Here is a 19,363-nt window from a genome sequence, read left to right as displayed (position 1 = left end):
AAAATTTGACCTTAGCTGAAGCTGCTGTGGCTTATCTTTCAATGGCATGTCCCAACATGTGGAAAAGAATCACTGGGGTTTTGGACTTTTTCCATCATCCGGAATTTTAGGTAATAGAGGAGATGACATTTTGGACATTGGATCTGTTTCCGTCTTCAGCTGAGAAAGGAAGACACCTACTCAGTTGGGCCCCTTAGAAATAGCTAATTTCAATCACTGGACGAAACGTTGTGTCCTCTATTACCTAAAATTCCGGACAATGGGAAGAAGTCCAAAACCCCAGTAATTCTGTGTGTGATCCACCATCGTCAGAACCGTTTAGAATCTACAAGTGGAAAAGAATTGTAATAAAAGCTTCATGATAACAGATTAAACATTACATTTTTCATCTGAGGAATGTGAATGCAGCATCTCTCTTACACCTGGAATGTTGCTTCATTATTATTGAGTTCACATCTCAAGTCTGAATATTTGGGCCAGGGGCCTAGAAAGGGGCCATTATATGTAGGATGAATGCAGACANCGAGGCTACATAAGGAGCAGCGAAGGCTATTCACAGTCAGTTGAAACATAGCAGCCTGCGCGTGTGCGATAACCAGTGATAACCAGTCATATCTGGAGTGTGTACTTCAGGGAGACTTGTATAGCTCCCGCATTATTAGTACGTGAAGACTCTCGAAGAGAGTGTTAAGAGATTTTGTTGTAGGGTTTGTAAAGAGTGGAAACCCGTAACATTGTTATAATTAATTGTAGCCGATAGTTGTAGATTGTCGAATAAACCAATTAACGATCTCTACGGCGTATTCAGTAACACAAACACGTTACACTGGTGTCAGAAGTGGGATCAGTAACGAAACACGTTACACTGGTGTCAGAAGTGGGATTTGGACTTACACACGTGACCGACGAGATTCGATCTCAAGACACGTGACAATATATTGAATGTTACAAGAACATGATACAGCAGCACTTGGTCCAGAGTCTGGCTGTCAAGTGTGGGGTTTCTGTGGTTTCCTTCAGTCATTTGAGGCAAATAATTTTATAGTAACTAAAATTTTGCCTCAACTGCTTCCTTCTTCTTTCTGTCCAATTCAGTAATTGCTAATCATTTTACTGTTTGATGCCATATATTCTAAAATACCAGCAGTGTCAATAAATAAGCCATAACCAATGGTTCTTCATGGAGAATATACAAATCAACAAAAACGCTGTAGGATTTAAGGTTCTCAGAGTGGTCGTTATAAACAGTTCTGTCATCTGGAGTATAGCACCTTGCAGTCCATTGAAAACCACCTGATGTTTCAGTTGAACATGTTACTTCCAGACAGGCTCTTCTTGCCATCTACTTCATTCTGGTTGCTTGCTTCAATTATTCTTTGACCCTGAAGGCAGAAGTGTCATGTGCATCTGACACAGTTGATTTTCATTGGATTACATGGTGTTATATCCCAGAAGCTGGAACTGTTCTTAAAAAACAAAAGCTTTTCTTGCAGTTACTCATAGCTCATGATGAGACAAGCTCACTTCATGACTTTTGGGTGTGGCTGATTTATTCTAGAAAATATTTTTGCTGTTGCAAAGACTGAAAAATATGTGTTTGTCCTTGTTGCTAACTGTATCAAACTCATACTGTGTGCAAAAATGTCAATGGTATAAGAGGCATTTGGATCAGGTGCTCAAGTTTTACTCCACAAGTACTAAACATTGAATTATGCTGTAACATCAACAGCAAGATTTCAGATTATTGGTTGCATCTGGGGAGCAAGGAAATTAAGTCATATAAATATGTAGTGATTAGACCAAAGCATATTGCATCATGCTTCTAGAAAAAATGAGTCCTGTGTTGGCAGATTCTTGTATAGGTAGGATTGATTTTCTGCTACGCAACCTGTTCATTTATGTACTAAACTTTTTGTAGTGTGTATAACTAAAAATTCTCCATCAATCTTCAAATAGTGAAACATGAAAACATTTAGTCAGATGATACCAGTAACTGCTGTGTTGCTGCTCAGTATCATTACAAATTTTTAAGATGTGTACATTTTGACGGAGTGAAGTGCACACGCAGAGAAGAGTACAGTTAAATTCACTCGAGCTGCATGCCAGGATTTTAAATTATCTGTCTCATTCCAGTGTATATCAGTGCCCTAATTACTATATAATCTACTTACAGAAACAAGTTTTTTTAAATATTGTGACATGATGCCTGAAAGCCAGAATAGTGGAACCAGAATCAGATGTCCATTAGTGAACAATGACTAAATGAACAATGGTTTCTATTACAGTGGCTATCTAAAACACTTTTCTGCGACAACCAATATGCTGGTAGAAATCAAAGCATTGCCTGGAGATTGTCACACTTTTTCGTGGCAACAGATGAAACAGATTAACAGAGAACACCCAGCAGTTCTACTTGGTGATCTATATTCGGTCCTCATGAAGTTAGTTCAGTCTGGGATCCAGAATTTGAGAAACTAGAGACTCTACAAGATTCATTCGACAGACATCAAGGCAGTTCAGTAGTTGAAGTGTTACCAAGCAAAAACTAAGCAAGCAGGCGAAGACTTTATTTTATATGTGATAGCTATAGTAATCTTTAGAGTGGTATAATTATCTGTAGTTACAACATGTTATAATTATGGTAATCTTTAGAGCGTTATGGTTAATTGTAGTTATGTCTTGAGAGTATCCAATAAATCTATTCACCAATCCAGACCCATCTACAAGTCATTAAAACATGTGACAATTTTGAAAAAAAATGTTTTCAGGTTGCTTTTATTAGATGTGACGTACACTTTGCACACATCCAGGTGACATTTTGCCTGACAGTAGTAGTACTATGAATCATGAATTTTGAAGGAATAGACAGTATTCTTAATATATTCCCAAAATGATTAAGTGGTAAGATCAGTATTTCGGGGGGACACATAATTGGCCACCTCTCCCCATCCAGTGGCCAACAAATTTGGCATTTAATCTTGTCAAATATTTCCAATTGTCATGCTAAAGACTTTGGTATTACTGTTTACAATTCAATATCTTAAATTTATGGAAAGATATGAAGTTTCAAAACATGTTTTCTCAGGAACGTTTGTCAGAGCAGCACTTCATCAAAGATTTCAGTGTCTTTGGTGTGTCTGGTGTATAACAATAATAAAGAATCGGTATTTTTTGACATTCTAAAAAGAAATAATGATTAAAAATATGGGTATTCTGTTGTGGTAACCTAGTACTGAAAATAACACCAACGTACTCCTTATTGTCATATCGTTTTCTGTTTGTGGGTCAATAGGAACTGTGTTTCATTTGCTTGTACAGTACGCTATAGAATTTTTTGTTTTATAGGGATTTGTGGTTGGTTTGTGCGGCTCAAAAATATTTTGTCTTCATGTTTCAACAATGTCAACTGTTGAAGTGCCATTGTCAGCTCCAATGTACCAATATCTGGAGAAGAAAATGTTTTGGTAAGAATTAAGCCATTATTGTGAGACAGCAATATCCACAGTTTAGGTTTTCTGGTAGAAATATTGATTGGCATGAAAAGAACAGGCCTCATTATCATAGCTTGTTTAAATTTCCATATGATTCTGAATGAGGGACAAGTCCATTGTGCCAATACTTAAGAGACCAAGATATATGAGTAAAAACACCAGTTATATATGTATATGAAACATGGTGTTTGCTTTCAGGGAACAACATAAATAACAAATGCTGCAGAAATTATTCTTGGTCTTTGACTTTAAGGGAGGAACATAGACAGAGGATGTTTTAGAACAGGGTACTGAGAAGAATATTTGGACTGAAGAGAGATGAAGTAACAGGAGGGTGGAGAAAACTGCATAATGAGGAGCTTCGTAACTTGTACTCTTCAAAGTATAATTAGAATGATAAAGTCAAGGAGGATGAGATGAAGAGGGCATGTAGCAGGAATGGGGGGAAGATAAATGCATATAGGATATTGGTGGGAAAGCCAGAAGGAAAGAGACCACTGGGAGAACCAAGAAATAGGTGGATGGACAATATTAATATAGATCTTAGAGAGATAGGATGGGATGGTATGGATTGGATTGATCTGGCTCAGGATAGAGACCAGCGGTGGGCTCTTGTGAACACAGTAATGAACTTTCAGGTTCCATAAAATGCCAGGAAGTTCTTGAGTAACTGCACAATTGGCAGCTTCTGAAGAAGGGCTCAGCTCCATGAGTGAGTGATAAAATTATTCAGATCAAAAGGGGATGAATTAAATATAGAAGTTAAGATATTTCATAATGAGGAACCTTGCAATTTGTACAGCCCACCAAATATTGTTAGGATAGTGAAATTTAGGAAGATGTGTTGTGGACATATATCATGGATGGGTGTTGCAGTAAATTCATGCAGAAATTTGGTAATGAACTGGATGCTTTGAAGACTGAGATGGGGGTGTGAGGATAACATCAATATGGATATGAGGAAAGCAGCTTTGAGTGTAGGGTGATGATGAAACTGACTCAGGATCGTGCTTTTTTTTTTTAGAGCTATTTAATCATCAGGGTATATAGTACAGAGAGTTGACTAGTTATGCTTGAAGAAACGAAAAGGATGGAAGGAACCTATTTTTGTTATAAACATGAGTGTCAAATAGGTCTAATGTGAGAATAACGACTTCATTCTTGATAATTGTCCTGGATTCTCTGTACTCTAAATTGCACACTATGTAAAAGTGGTAAAACAGTAAATAATCTTATGTACAGTGTGGATTATTAGGAGGTTGTTGCAAAGCTAATTTGGTGCAGAGAATGTGAACATAAAATTCTTTGATTTATGACCATTTCAGAGGTTACAGTGTTTCAGAGCCTAATCTTCAATTTTTTTTCACTCCAATTCTAAAGGGTTCTGATGATGGTGTTCTAGCGTCAGGATTACTGAATTTCTGGGCTTCATCTGTTGTCTAGTATCCTGAAGGAACACAACACTTTGGATACTGAATTTGCTTCTCTTTTCAGGTGGAAGTGTAAGGAGACACTTACTCAGCTGGGTCTGTTAGGAGGAGCTGATCTCAAACACTGGACAAATTAAGTTAGTATAACGACATCTGTATACGCACTTGGGATCAGGTGTTTCAACAGGAGGTAATGAGAAAATTTACAAGAGCTGTTTCCTAAGGGACCCAACTGAGTAGGCGCTCTTCATCTGTAGATGGGAACAAATCCAGTTTCTGAAACACTGTGCTGTTTTAGAATACTAGATGATGGTAGAAATATCTGTCACTAGTAAATGCAGTGCTCCGCATTAAGTTACAGTGCAACTGAATCCAATGAGAATTCAAGTGAACATAGCATGGAAATTAAAATATTACTGCTGAAAGATTAAACTGAACTTGTATGTGTGTATGTGTATAAGGTGTGGGCTTTGAAATCCTGCCCTCGCATTGTGACCTTCAATGATCTATTGTGCTTCTCCTTTGGATTAACCCTTTATTAATCCTACACTTTGAATGAAATGTAGGACTTTATTTATGAGGGCATCATAAAATTCACTTGGTTCCATGAAGAACTGACCAGGTGACAAAATCTTAAATTAGCTATGGCCTCACAATCACATAGGATATGTTACTGTTAACTGAACTTAGTGTTATGGAAGGAAGTGATGAACTTTTACAGGAAGAAATTAGGAGATCATAGGTAGGAGTTATAGATAGCACAGAGAGTACAGTAAATACTTAGTATGAAGCCAATGTAGGTATCCAAATTGTGCTTAAAAATAGTTAGTTATAGCTTAGGAAAATGGATGTGAATTTGGACATAAAGAACTAAAAGGTGATATGAGATAATTAAATCAGTCTGTAAAAACTCATGAGAGACAACCATTCAAAGAGGTTATATTGACAGAAGTCAATACTATTCCAGCTGTGGGATGTCATATGAAGAGACAACCACTAGTTGAACTGTCCTATAGTATTTATTGCAGCTGCACAGTATACACAGACGGATAACAACAATAGTGAACTGCTTGAACACTGAACCAGAATTGCAGAACTGTAGAATCTAGACTGTCACTGTAACTCAGTGTATCTTCTTATGTAGCCTAGAATCGGACATATAGAAAACGGTTGCGTAATAGGTACTGCTGTTGTCAGATACCGTGTTTACAAGTTCCCTAGCAACTGCTGTTTACTCGCTTTTGCCTAGCAACCGTTGTTTACTCGTTGTTGCTAAGCAATGACGCTTGCGTTGTCACACTTGCTTGGATGTGGGCAGTTCCCACACAGCTAAGGTAACAAGTTTGTATGAAACTATTAGAGAACAAACTTTAAATGACGCTAAATTGTCAGTTATAGTGGTTGGAAAACATGAAAAGGTCAATTATGAAAGACAGGAAAATACATACCCAGTACAAGTCATACAGAAATCACCACGAGTTACCTTGTATTTGTGAAGAGTGTGAGATGCTGGTCTGCAAATCAACAGGAAATCAGAAGTGGATAAAGTTGAAAAAAAAAAAGAAGACATCATCCAAAAAGAGGAAACAACAGAGGATTTTAATCACTGGGGGCAATGGAAGAGACTGTGCATCTAAAGTGAAATATGACTTGGATAGCTCCTTTGAAGTTCCAGGGGGTCATTAAGCCAGGAGCTCATTTAGTGACTATTACAAAAACAAGAATAGAAGAAGTTAATAATTTGGCAATGAAAGATGTGTTGGTAGTGCAGGGAGGCATGAAGGGTGTAGGAAAAAATGAGACTACAAATGCCTTGAGACAGTTAAAAGACTTTGTTAGAGAAAATAGCCATTCAAATATTATTCAAGTACGTGTCCCACATAGATTTGACTTACATATGAATTCTTGTGTAAATAAAGAAGTGGAGGTTTTTAATAGAAAATTATGGAAAGAGATGAAGGTCTTTGAGAATACAGCTCTTATAAAGTTAGATTCAAATGGAGACCTATTTACAAAACATGAGTTACACTTTAATAATAAAGGGAAGGAATTGACTGCAAAGAAAATTGTGTCTGCTATAAAATTATGTAAAATTAAAAAAAACAGAAGACCAATTTATATAATTTGGAATGAAGATCATGCAAAAGTAACACTGGAAAACCACAATAGCCAGGAACATCAAGGTCAGGGATTTTAAGAAGAAAGAAATAGTCTAGAGAAGGAAAAAGGACTAATAGATATCCAGGAAGACACCGATCTCCAAATAGAGAGATGTCAGGGTGTAAATGATGATGTTGACTAGATGATCTTCAAATGCCATAATGTTAGATTTGATCAGTAGCAGGTTGAGTGAACTATGTGTTTTTCCTCTCTTCCACTCTCTCATGCACACAAAATTATCTCTTTCAGGGAAGCATACAAAATAGCTTGCTTGGGGGTAACAGATGGTGACTGGGAGGCTTTGGCCCATGCAGCTCTGGAAAGCCTTGATTTTCATGTGGCCCGACAAGCATTCATACGTATTAAGGACCTGAAGTATCTTGAGCTGATCAATGAGTTTCAGGTAAGAAACTGGAATTGATCATATGTGGTGTATCAAAAAGTTCCCGAAATTTGAATTTTGTGTGCGAATGCTTATGAGTACATCAAAATACCTCTAGCTGTCTCCCCACACACCCTTCTTGAATCAGTGTGCCAAGCGGCGTTGAGTTGAGTGGTTGTTTTTATTGTTGGTGAACGTATTTCCATTGTTGGGTTTCTGTGAGTTTGCAGTTTTGCGATGGCTGACATGAGAGAACAGCATGTCTGTATAAAGTTTTGTTTTAAACTTGGGAAAACTGCTGCAGAAATACACCGAATGTTGAAGCAAGCTTTTGGTGACAATAGTTTAGGTCAGACACAAACTTACGACTGATATAAGTGTTTCAAAAATGGCCAAACATCAACTGATGATGACGATCGTTCGGGACGGCCGTCAACTGGCACCACACCGGAAAATGTCACGAAAGTTAGGGATCTGATTCTGCAAGACCTCTGTAACACCTTGGGATTAAGTTATGGTACATGTCAACGAATTTTGTCAGAGGAACTGAACATGAGGAGGATTGTGGCAAAGTTTGTGCCACGACTGCTGCAAAATGAACAGAAGCAGCATCGCTTGGGAGTCTGCAGGGAACTTCAACAGCAGCTTCAAGAGAATCCAAACTTTCTTTTGAAGGTGACAAAAGTTGGGTTTATGACTACAGCCATGAAAGTAAGCGGCAATCGTCACAATGGAGAGCCCTTCTTCACCTTGGCCAAATAAAAGCTCGACAAGTCAGGAGCAACATTATGTCCATGTTGATCTGGTTTTTTTTTATATTGACTGGATTGTTCATAAGGAGTTCATCCCTCCTGGTCAGACAGTCAACAAAGAGTTCTATCATGATGTTCTAAGACGTTTAAAGGAGGACATGAAGAGAAAACGTCCAGAGACGTGGTGTACGAACGACTGGGTACTCCACCATGACAACACACAACCGCATACAGCTTACATTGTGCAGGAATTTTTGGCTAAAAACAAGATGGCAGTTGTTCCCCACTCACTGTACTCGCCAGACTTAGCTCCATGTGACTTCTTTCTCTTCCCCAAGATGAAAATCAAGTTGAATGGGCGAAGATGATACAGTTGAGGAAATTCAGAGGGAAACGCAGATGGTACTAAACACCCTAACAAAGAAAGACTTCCAGGATGCACTTCAAAAGTGGCAGAAATGCTGGGATCGGTGTATGCGCTCCCAAGGGGACTACTTTGAAGGTGATGGTGCAGAATAAGATCCAGGTAAGACATAATAGTTTTTATTATTATATTTCTGGAACTTTTGGATTGCACCACATATTATGGAATAAGTTTATGTGTTGGCTATATGGAGTAACATTCCAGTAAGAAAGCTTCTCCTTCCTGTCATTTTCTCTTATGGACAGTTGACTGTGTGTTGAAGACTGTTGCCAACAGTTGGGAAATTGTATACGAGGTATATGAATCCATGATATATGAAGGGGGACCCAAAAATAACCGGAACCGACCTGTTATGCGCGCATGCTTTGTAGTTACGAGTTGTGCTGCTAGGTGGTGTTAGCTGGGGGTCTCCCGCGACTGTTAGTGAGCTGGCGTCAGTCTGAGTTAAGTGGTTTGTCTGTGGTGCTCTGTTGTGTGCGTTCCTGTTTCAANGGTGTCTGCAAAATTTGTTTCTCGCTTGCTCGGAGATGACCAAAGAGAAAACTGCGTGAATGTTTGCCGCGACTTGAAGAGTGAAGTGCAGAACGATCCAGAATTTCTTAAAAGAATTGTGACTGGCGATGAGTCTTGGTGCTACGGGTACGATCCAGAATCAAAGCAATCATCAAGCCAGTGGAAAACTCCAACTTCACCACGACTGAAGAAAGCGCGTCAAGTGCCATCCAATGTGAAAACAATGTTGATTTGTTTTTTTGATGTGAATGTGAAGGGGACTAATATACAGTTCAATAAAAATGCAAAAATAAAAAATAAAAATAAATTCCGGTTATTTTTGGGTCCCCCCTCATATGACTGAACACTGTATCAGCTGCATAGGTATGCTATATACAGCCCAATGAGAGGTGAAGATGATATTTAATAAGATCTAAAAGTTTGTGACAGTGGTACATCTGTACAGATGTTATGTTTCTGAACATTATCCATCATCCTGTTTTTATCTAAAAGCACTTTCCTGTTTATATTATTCAAAACACACCATGTCAGACTGGATTCTGTCTCTGTCTTCAGTTAAAACCTACTCAGTTAGGCCCAATCAGTAGAGCTAATCTCTATCTCTGGTGTTGTATTTTAGTGTCCTGTTGCACTGATTTTCATCCATGATATGTATGCAGTGCCGAAACATATTGTGAAATAACAAGTGAAATTGAGTGCACTAAAAAAACGGACACTGCATACAGATCATGGATGGGTCATAAGCTTTTCCCATAACTTGTTGTAACTCAGTATTTCATAGTTATGAGCAGGGCCCGGATTTTGATGACCTGAAAATATTTAAAAAATGACCAAAAAAATCCAGAAAAATGACCTAAAATATGACCCAAAAATGTAATATGCAGGGCTCGGAATTTGATGACCTGAAAATATTCAAAAAATGACCTATGAAATGACCGAAAAAATCCAGAAAAATGACCTAAAGGAGAAAAGAAAGAACACTTCGCTTCCATGTTATTCACATTTCAGAAAACATATGAAGAAAAATTCCCTAAAATGGCCCAAAATGACAAGAAATACCCTTAAAAGTCGAAAAAATTACCCCCAAAATGAAAAAATTACCTTAAACCTAAAAATGTCAAAAAATGACAAAAAATTACCTATAAAATTTACATTTCTGTAACCAGCAGCTCATATCCGAGATTTATATATTTAAGAGCATCGCATAGGATAGAAGGAAAAAAAAGATGACATGTCATCAAAATCTGGGCCCTGGTTATGAGCATAAACCTAAGTAACTCTTGATATTGTTTTTATGTGATTTGCAGGAGAGGCAGCATAGAGGTGAAAAGGACAAAGAACTTTTTGTTGCAGACATTCTGGCATTTTGCTGTAAGTTCAAAGAAGCAGCTCACGTGTATCAAAAATGCAGACAAGAACAGAAAGCCCTTAACATGTACACTGATCTAAGAATGTTTGATTTGGCTCAGGTATGTGACACATTACCTGTCATCAGAATATGGAATTTTATAAAAAGCCTAAATGTTATAATTTTGGCTTAATGTTTTAAAACAGGAATTCCTTGGTTCAGTGGACAATGTTGATCGGAGAGCATTAATTCGTAAGAAAGCTGACTGGGCCAAGAATATTAATGAGTCACGAGCAGCAGCTGAAATGTATTTGTCTGCTGGTGATACACAGCGAGCCATAGAGATCATAGGAGAGAATGGGTGGATTGACATGTGAGTGTATTAGTTAGAGTTGTAAATACATAGCGAAACTTGAAACAAACGCAGGCGTTTCTTGGTCTCTAAATAAAGACTAGGGCAGGGACCATTCATTTATCTTTTGTTTTCACATCTCCATTTTGTGCTTATGTCTAGAATACGTGGAACTTCACCTCTATATATTCTGTTTGCCGTGATGTTGTGCATAGATCAGTTGAGGATTATACCTGATTTTTTGCTTGAAACTTATTCTTGAATTGAAACACTGTAAGAAGATATAACCTGAATATTTGAATATCTCAATAGCTGTTCGTATTATACAAGGTGCTATCGGAAAGTTCCTGGACTAGGTCAAACAAGAATGCTGGCTTAACTTACTCAATTCTGGCTGCCATCTCCTTCAAAACAGTCTCCTTGGGAATGTATACACTGATTCCATCATTTTTTCCACGTTTTAAAAGCACCATGGAAGTTATTTTCCTTAACCCTTTCCAGTTGTCGCATTTGGAAAAATTTCTGCAGCCATGTTGTCAAGGGATTTTAAATGCCCACAGAGCCACTAAGCGAGCTGTTTTGCTCAAAAAGTTGGTACAACAAGGACGTAAAGTGAAAAAGCAAAATGTGTACCTACCAGCACAATGCAAGAAGACAAATTCTCTGTCTTATAGGTTTGTATGACAATCAAGTGTGGAGAGAGGTTGTAGTGTTTTAGTGACTAAAATTGTCTGCTGTTCTCTAGTATAAAAGATATGCATATTCATTTCTTCTTGTAACTATCACTTACACTTCTGTGTACACAAACAACAAAAACCCTGATAAATTATAGGACCTACACTAGAACGTTTGAAGTTCTTAAGAGTGTGATATCTTTCAAAACATTCCCCAGGACACATGGTAGGTTGATTTTTGCAGGTCTTACAGTAGAAATATGTTTCTTTTCTGGCTCCCTTGACCTTCCGATTTCTGCACACAATGCAGTCTTTGTGTTTATTTTTTTCATATTGGTCAAGGAAGTGAGGCGCGCTATTGAGTCTCTCTTCTCTCTCAGCTGACCCTGGATGTGACCTATTTCTTGGGTTGCGCACATCACCTACTAGATTTTCAACAAGAACTCGTCGATACTTGACGTGTGACATTTGTTTCACTCCCACGTGTGGCTTACGGCTGCTGTACAAAATGTATGAATTTACAATGCATACTTCCAGGCACCAGAAATAGAGTTTTCTACACCACCACTATGCTTTGTATACTTGAGTACACACATTGGCTTTTGAATTTCTTTCTTCTGCCTTCCTGTCTGAATGATCACTGTTTTATCCATTGACGTGTCCTGATATGTAGACATGAGAGCCACCCTTTGTCTTTCCAGCCCATTAGCAGACATTCCCTCTTCATAGGCAAGAGTGGCCCAATCTTCATTTTCTTCATGGCCCCCTTCCTCAGGGGTTTTGGATTGCCAGCTCTACCAACAGTAATAGTGCCTATTGTGTGGCTTTCTTGATTGTTCAGTTCTTCGGCCAACTGAACACTACTGTAATATCTGTCAACACCAGACACACTGAGATCCAGTCTGTCCATCAAAGAAAGAACTATTCTTGAAGTGAAAGGTTTTTCTGAGTATGGCAAGTTACACACTTCACCTTTAAGTTTTCCGCAATATGGAATTATACTGTGAACATAACTAGTGTCACTATCATCTAATACAAATAATTTGATGCCGCACTTTGTAGGTTTCTTCGATTATAAATTTTGAAATTTATTTTGCCCTTCTAGCAAACTCCATAATTGATCCAAACACTGTCTGTGAGCTCACGGATTGTTTGGTGACGGTCTTCTTGATGATTTCTCAAATTTCTGTCATTTTGCTGGTGCTTGGTTGACCTGAATGTTTATCTTCAACTGACATTCGACTGGCCTTGAAATGTGAATGCCATTCAGAAACCACTGTCCGGCTTAAAGAAAGTTCTCCAAAAGCCTCACAAAGCATTTCAAGGGATTTGGTATCACATTTACCAAGCTTCACACAAAACTTGATGCAGACACTCTGCTTGATTTTGTCATCCATCGCAGATGAAATTAAACTTGAAGTCGAAAAGCACTAATGTGAAACCAGCGTGTGTACGCAGTGCAGTATCTTGTGGCAGAGTGATGCAGTAGGCTTGCGGAAGTGTGACCTTGGCCTCCCCTCTCATCTTCTTTCACTGAGGCAGTTACAACAATAACAGTCTGGGAACTTTCCGATACAACCTTGTAGTATCAGACTTAAAACCAACAGAGAATGTACCAGAATTAGAAACAAGTAGAAATAAATCATTTCACCAGAATTACTAGACCTAAAGCATGATACAGGAAGGGGTTTAAGGCATGGGATATGTTACTTAGAGCCTCTCCTGCTTCAGTATGAACCTTGCATTGCCATACTGAACATTTGTGTTCATTGGGATGTGCCTGGTTGGAATATCGGGTGGACCACAGCTGTCCTGACATTCTTTTGTAATTCCTCACTCCTTCCAGACAATGCTGGGATAGTGCCTTCCAAATCCTTTCCAGTTCATCATTCTCCCATCCAAAACTGTATAGCCTTCATACTGAAAGTGTCCTTAATACCCCCTCCCCATCAACATGCCCATACACATGTGCATGCATGTAATTTCTCTCTCTCTCTCTCTCGCTCTCGCACATGACGTATCCTATGTTCACATTTGGTGCTCTGGTGACTAAGCCTTAGTGGTATAACAGTTCTAGAAAACTTAATTATGGTGACATAACTACATGTATTATGAGGTGTATCAGAAAGTTCCCGGACCAGGTAAAAAAAGAAATGCTGGCTTAACTTACTCAGTTTTGGCTGCCATCTCCTTCAACATAGTCTCCTTGGGAATGTTTACAGTGATCCCATAATTTTTTCCCATGCTTTAAAACACTGGAAGTCATTTTCCTTAATGCGGTCGACTACCCCTTGCGATTCCATTCGGATGTCAGACACACACAGTTTCAAAACTTTGTCCCTTCAGTTTCATTTTCAATTCGGTAAACAAAGCATAATTACGGGGCTAAGTCTGGCGAGAAGTTGTTGTTAGTCACAAACTCGGTGGTTTTCAGGGACATGTGGGCAGGCACATTGTTGTGATGAAGGAGCCAGTTATTGTTGCTCCAAAGATCCACTCTTTTTCATTACACATTTTCTCTCAAGCATCTCAAAATGTCACAGTCCTCATAAAAGTCAGAGTTGACTGTAGTGTTAGGAGGAACAAATTCACCGTGAACAGTCCCCTTCATGTCAAGAAAACAGAGAGCATACGCTTTGTTGAACTTGGTACGTGCCTTGCCCTTTTTGCTCTTGGTCATTGTGGGCTCTTCCACTACATTGATTGTTGCTTTTTTTCTGGATCATAACCATAGAGTAGTTGGTTGAGGCACTATGCTGCAAGCTGGAAGGTTGTGGGTTCGAGTCCCGATGAGGTGGATTTTGTTTTATTTACTTAATGCATCTATGGCACTATGGCCCTGGGGTCAACTCAGCCTCTAACAGAAATGAGTACCAGGGGGTAAGGGGGGGGTAAAGGACCCCCCCAGCACATAAGGCTGACAACCTTACTGCCATCTGTGAGCCAATTGTCTACATAATGTGGAACCATCAATGTCTCACAACCCTATGGGCCTTTGCAGCCTGTTACGGGTATAGCTTTACCATTTTTTACCTTTTTAACTGTAAATCCAACTTTTGTCACCCATTATCATCCTAGAGATAACTGTAAAAGATGGGTCCTCATTAGCCTTCTCTTGTAGCTCAAGACATGCGTTTATGCACACTGCTTTTCGTCACTTGTCAAGACTCAGGGCAGAACCTTTGTGGCAATGCAGCACATGTTTAATTTTTCTGTTAAGGTTTCCTGGCAAACTCTATGACTTATCTCACTTGTGTCTATGAGCTCATGGATTGTTTGGTGACAGCCTTTATGGATGAGCTCTCAAAATTTTTTTTAACATATTCTGTAATTTCGCTGGTTTTTGGTTGTCCTGAATATTCCTCATCTTCAGTTGACACTCGACCAGCCTTGAAATATGAATGCGACTCAAAATCTGCTGTCTGACTTAAAGAATGTTCTCCAAAAGCCTCACAAAGCATTTCAAGGGTTTCAGTATCAGATTTATCGAGCTTCACATAAAACTTGATGCAGACACGTTGCTCAATTTTGCCATCCACCACAGATGAAACAAAACATGAAGTCAAAAAGGGCTTGTGTAAAAACAGTGCATGTTCACAGCTCTGAGACATGTGACAGACTAATGCAGTAGGCTTGTGGAAGTGTGGCCTCCCCTTTCATCTTCTTTCACTGAAGCAGTTACAACAATAACAATCCGGGAACTTTGTGATAGCTCTTTGTATATCTAGTATGAAGAAAATAGCAGCACCTAATTCCATGTAACCAAGTCATTGTAACATAACTATTAGACCTGGTATGAATGATATGCCACTTCCTATTCACAGAAATCCAAGTAATGTCAATGTTACCATTATATCTGGTATGGAGAAAATGCCACTATATACAGGGTGTCCCAGGAGGAATGTGCCAAACTTCGGGAGGGTGTTCCTTATGTTAAAGTATGCCGATATAACCCAAAACACCTATGTCCAAAGTTGAACGGTTACGGAGATAATGGCCCAAGAAAAGTGTGGTCTTCTGGCAGGTCCAAGCACTGTACCTCGCTGTACCTCTCAGCTGAGAGCCCTTATCTATGTTTGTCCTTGAGTGCGATGATACTCCCTAGCCGTGCTTATGTAGTTGGCTCATACCAGAACGCGCAGTCAGCACGTTACGTCATCGCTCGCCAGTCATGTGTTATGTATACTGCTTGGAAACCTAAGGACAATTATGACATGGCGAGCGAGTATTTTGTACTTCAATTTTATGGCTTTCCGTCACTCACAAGTTGGTTTGATGTTACGTACATTATTAACATTACAGAATCCACATATTCCTGCCAGTTTTAATATCTATTTTGTAATCAACAAGTGTGTAACCCCGGTCAAAGTTTGACACTTCTCTGGCCATTATCTCCGTAACCGTTCAACTTTGGACATAGGTGTTTTGGGTTATATCGGCATACTTTAACATAAGGAACACCCTCCCGAAGTTTGGCACATTCCTCCTGGGACACCCTGTATATCTCAGAAGACCCAGTCATGGTAATGGTGTGAGGGGACTGCCACTGTGATCTTTATTCAAATCTGTGTTTCTGATGGGGCTGTTTAATGGGCACAAAACTGTGCCAGTTGAGTCACTAGTCATCATCATCTGGTATGATTTTGTGGGATATAGGTTGGTGGATGTTGGTCGCCGGCTGGACAAGGCAGATCAGGATGGCATAGGACTCGTTGCACAACATCTGTGCAGACTGAAGCAACTTAGTTATGCCACTGAAATGTATAGAAAGCTTGGTGATGAGAAGAGCATCGTGCAGCTATATGTGCAAGCAAGAGAGTGGAAAGAGGCTTTCTCTCTCATTGAGAGCCATCCAGAATTCAATGATCTGGTCTATGTCCAGTATGCTCAGTGGCTTGCCGAGAGTGATAAGTTTGCAGGAGCTCAGAGAGGTAGGTCTTTGTCAAAGCCAATGAACAATAACTAAGAGAAATAACAGTTGTCGAACTCTTCTTCTGTTGTGATCCGAACTTTTGCATCAATTTAATCTTTCCCAGCCTGGGAGCATGAAAATGTTCTTATATTAATTGGTATTTCCAGCCTTTGAGCTGAAATGTGTTTGTTTGTTTGATGTGTGTGTATTTGTTAGTGATCTCTGTTGGAAAGTTAACATCCTAATGCTTCAGTGTATCATGCAGTAAATATATAGAGGCATTGTTCCTCTCTTTTATATACTGGCTGCAGTTCCCATGTCATGCCCCCCCCCCCCCCGCCCCGCCACACATTCCAAAAATAATGATACATATGTTATTTTGCTTCTCAGCATTCCACAAAGCCGGTCGCCTAGATGAGGCTTTTCAGGTCCTGCATCAGCTCACACTAAACGCAGTCAATGAATCCAGGTTCCAAGATGCAGGATATTATTACTGGGTCCTTGCTAGACAGTGCCTTGAGATTGCCAACCAAGAGTAAGGCCTAGTCGTATTCTTCTGTATATGTATTTATTCCAGCACTTAGGGTTTAGAAATTGATATATTGGTTATTAACCTTAATTCTCTGTGTTGCACCATTCTGATGGCACAGATGAGTGTTCCATTTTTGTTAACGTTCCATTTGTATATTACTCATATCAAGGGTATCCACCTACCATGCCATATATTCTGAAAAGACTATAATCTAAATACCTTAAGAACATCAGATCTCAAGACTAAGGCACTGAGCCAAAATATGGCCAGCAACTCCATTGTGTTGGAAGATTTAAAACCCCCAGTGTTCATATGATTGAGTTTCTCTGTTAGTACACTGAAATTCAAGTAGTCAGATGGCCATATGAGTGAGTATCTGTCCTTTTGTGTGGATGGATCTTCGTGAAATTTCTCTGATAAACTGAATAAAAGATAGTCATTGCCACTACAGAGAACCGGGATAGCCAAGTCAGTATAGCGACTGCGGGCTGGACGACCAAGGGGTTGGAGTTTGGGTCCTGCTGGGGGAAAGAATTTTCAATTCTACATATTGCCCAGGCCAGCTCTGGGGCCCACCCAACCTCCTATCCAATGGGTATCAAGGGCTCTTTCCCAGCGGTAAAACGGCTGACCATTCACCTCTAACCAGTGCCAAGGTCAAGAAAACATGGGTCTGTACATCCACTCCCTCACACGTCTTCATGGCCTAGTGCTTAATTTGTTAAGCACAGGGACAACTTTACCTTTATGTTACCATTGCCACTACAATGACTTTCTTTTTGTTGCAAGAATAAAATGTTAATATAATAGAAAAACTTGTTTACAATGGGAATATCCTTATCTGTCTACAAACAGTGAAGGAATGATTTGTCTTTGGACAGCTAACAGATGGACAGAAATTGTTCCAGAGCTGTGATTTTAGCTGCACTTGAGTGAGAGAAAATATTCAACTAACTCAGATGAGCCGGAAGATTAAACAAACGAATGATATGAAGTATTCATATGCTTCTCCTGTGCAAGAATGTATTAAGGCATACAAAAAATTATAATTTCATTGCTTTTGGTGCATAAATTTCGAAATTTTTGCATGTGTAAGGAAAATGTTAAATGAATGAACGAATGAAGAAGGAATAAATAAATAAGAGGTGGGCCATAAGTGGTCCATGCATCATTACCATGGATAATCTATTGTGCGTCTCCCTCTGGTCAGTCCTCCAACAATCCTACATTTCAAACAAAATGTGGTATCTTACTTAAAGGGGCATCTTAATAATGTTATAGTTTAGCGTCCTGTTACACTGATTCGTGTCCATGGTTTATGCTGACCATCTTACAGTGTATACACTTTTTCACCATATTCTTCACTTCCACACTACATGCTTCAGCACTAATGTGCCATCTTCAGGTGTCCCTATGCACGTTAAACTATTGTACTGCATGCCATAATGTCTTCATTCTAAAATGACTAAAATCTGTATTCGTCATATATGCCGATGAATTCTAAATAATAAAACTTTTCAGGATTCTTCCTACGTCACACTCAAACACGCGAATTACGCCAATCCTCTTTTATGTGAGCATTCTTCCTACATATATTTGTTTATCGTGTTCTGTGTTGTGTTTTGCTCCTGTTACTGCATGCATTGTACTGCATCTTAATGGTCACCTTTTACTGTAGAGTAGTGTTTCAGGTGACAAAATCAGCAGTAAGGTACAGCTGCACAATCGCATAGGATATGTGGGGCTGATTCATCTTTTTGCAGGCACCTTCCACAACTGAGAATGATTGTTAATGCAAAATTAACAAAAAATTCAGAGTAAAACTGATCACCTACTTTCCTTGCACTACATACTGGATATTTGGTACAACATGAACTTCAGAAAAATCTCTGTCCAACAGTTCTTCTATTTTTGCATGTGTATTCGTTGCCATGGGAACATCAGTCCATGTCCTAACAAATGATCAGTATGTAGTGAAAGGGAAGGAGGCAATTACGTATTCCCAGAACTTATTGCTTGAAAATAAAGAAAGAAGATTAAAATGGTGTCTTTTCAGGTGACAGTGTCCTTTAGATACTCTTGTCACTTATTGAAGCTGGCTTCTTTTTAGTTGAAATAGTTCCATAGTTTTTTGGCACAGGGTCCTAGTAGGAAATACTGTGCATGTTCTAGTCCTGTTATGGATGCCTAGTATTCTTAGGGTCCCCGTCAGCTTTCTTGGCAACTACTGCTGGATGCTGCATGATGGTTCAGGTCCTATATATGGATGTTTACATCCTGATGCTGCCAGTTGGCAATTTTGTTACTCTCAATTCCTATGTGACCTGCTACCCATATGATTTGAACTCTAATATAATATAATATAATGTGACGTGTTGCACTATGGAGAACAC

General features: G+C 39.1%; 1 protein-coding gene across 2 annotated transcripts in view; it reads left to right on the top strand.

Annotated features, from left to right (window-relative positions):
• Positions 1–19,363, top strand: part of LOC111866096 (intraflagellar transport protein 122 homolog) — an 88,210-nt gene that overhangs the window by 35,683 nt on the left and 33,164 nt on the right. For both annotated transcript variants that reach the window (XM_023854680.2, XM_023854681.2), the window contains 6 exons: positions 3,346–3,464; positions 7,331–7,484; positions 10,460–10,621; positions 10,707–10,873; positions 16,183–16,457; positions 16,829–16,973. In XM_023854680.2, the coding sequence (XP_023710448.1) occupies positions 3,346–3,464; positions 7,331–7,484; positions 10,460–10,621; positions 10,707–10,873; positions 16,183–16,457; positions 16,829–16,973 (1,022 nt within the window). The remainder of the gene's footprint in view (positions 1–3,345; positions 3,465–7,330; positions 7,485–10,459; positions 10,622–10,706; positions 10,874–16,182; positions 16,458–16,828; positions 16,974–19,363) is intronic.

This window comes from Cryptotermes secundus, unplaced genomic scaffold, assembly GCF_002891405.2.
Source record: "Cryptotermes secundus unplaced genomic scaffold, Csec_1.0 scaffold318, whole genome shotgun sequence".
In the NCBI taxonomy this organism is placed as follows: Eukaryota; Metazoa; Arthropoda; class Insecta; order Blattodea; family Kalotermitidae; genus Cryptotermes; species Cryptotermes secundus.
The sequence above is the reverse complement of the archived record's forward strand: the minus strand, read 5'-3'. Positions and strand labels throughout refer to the sequence as shown.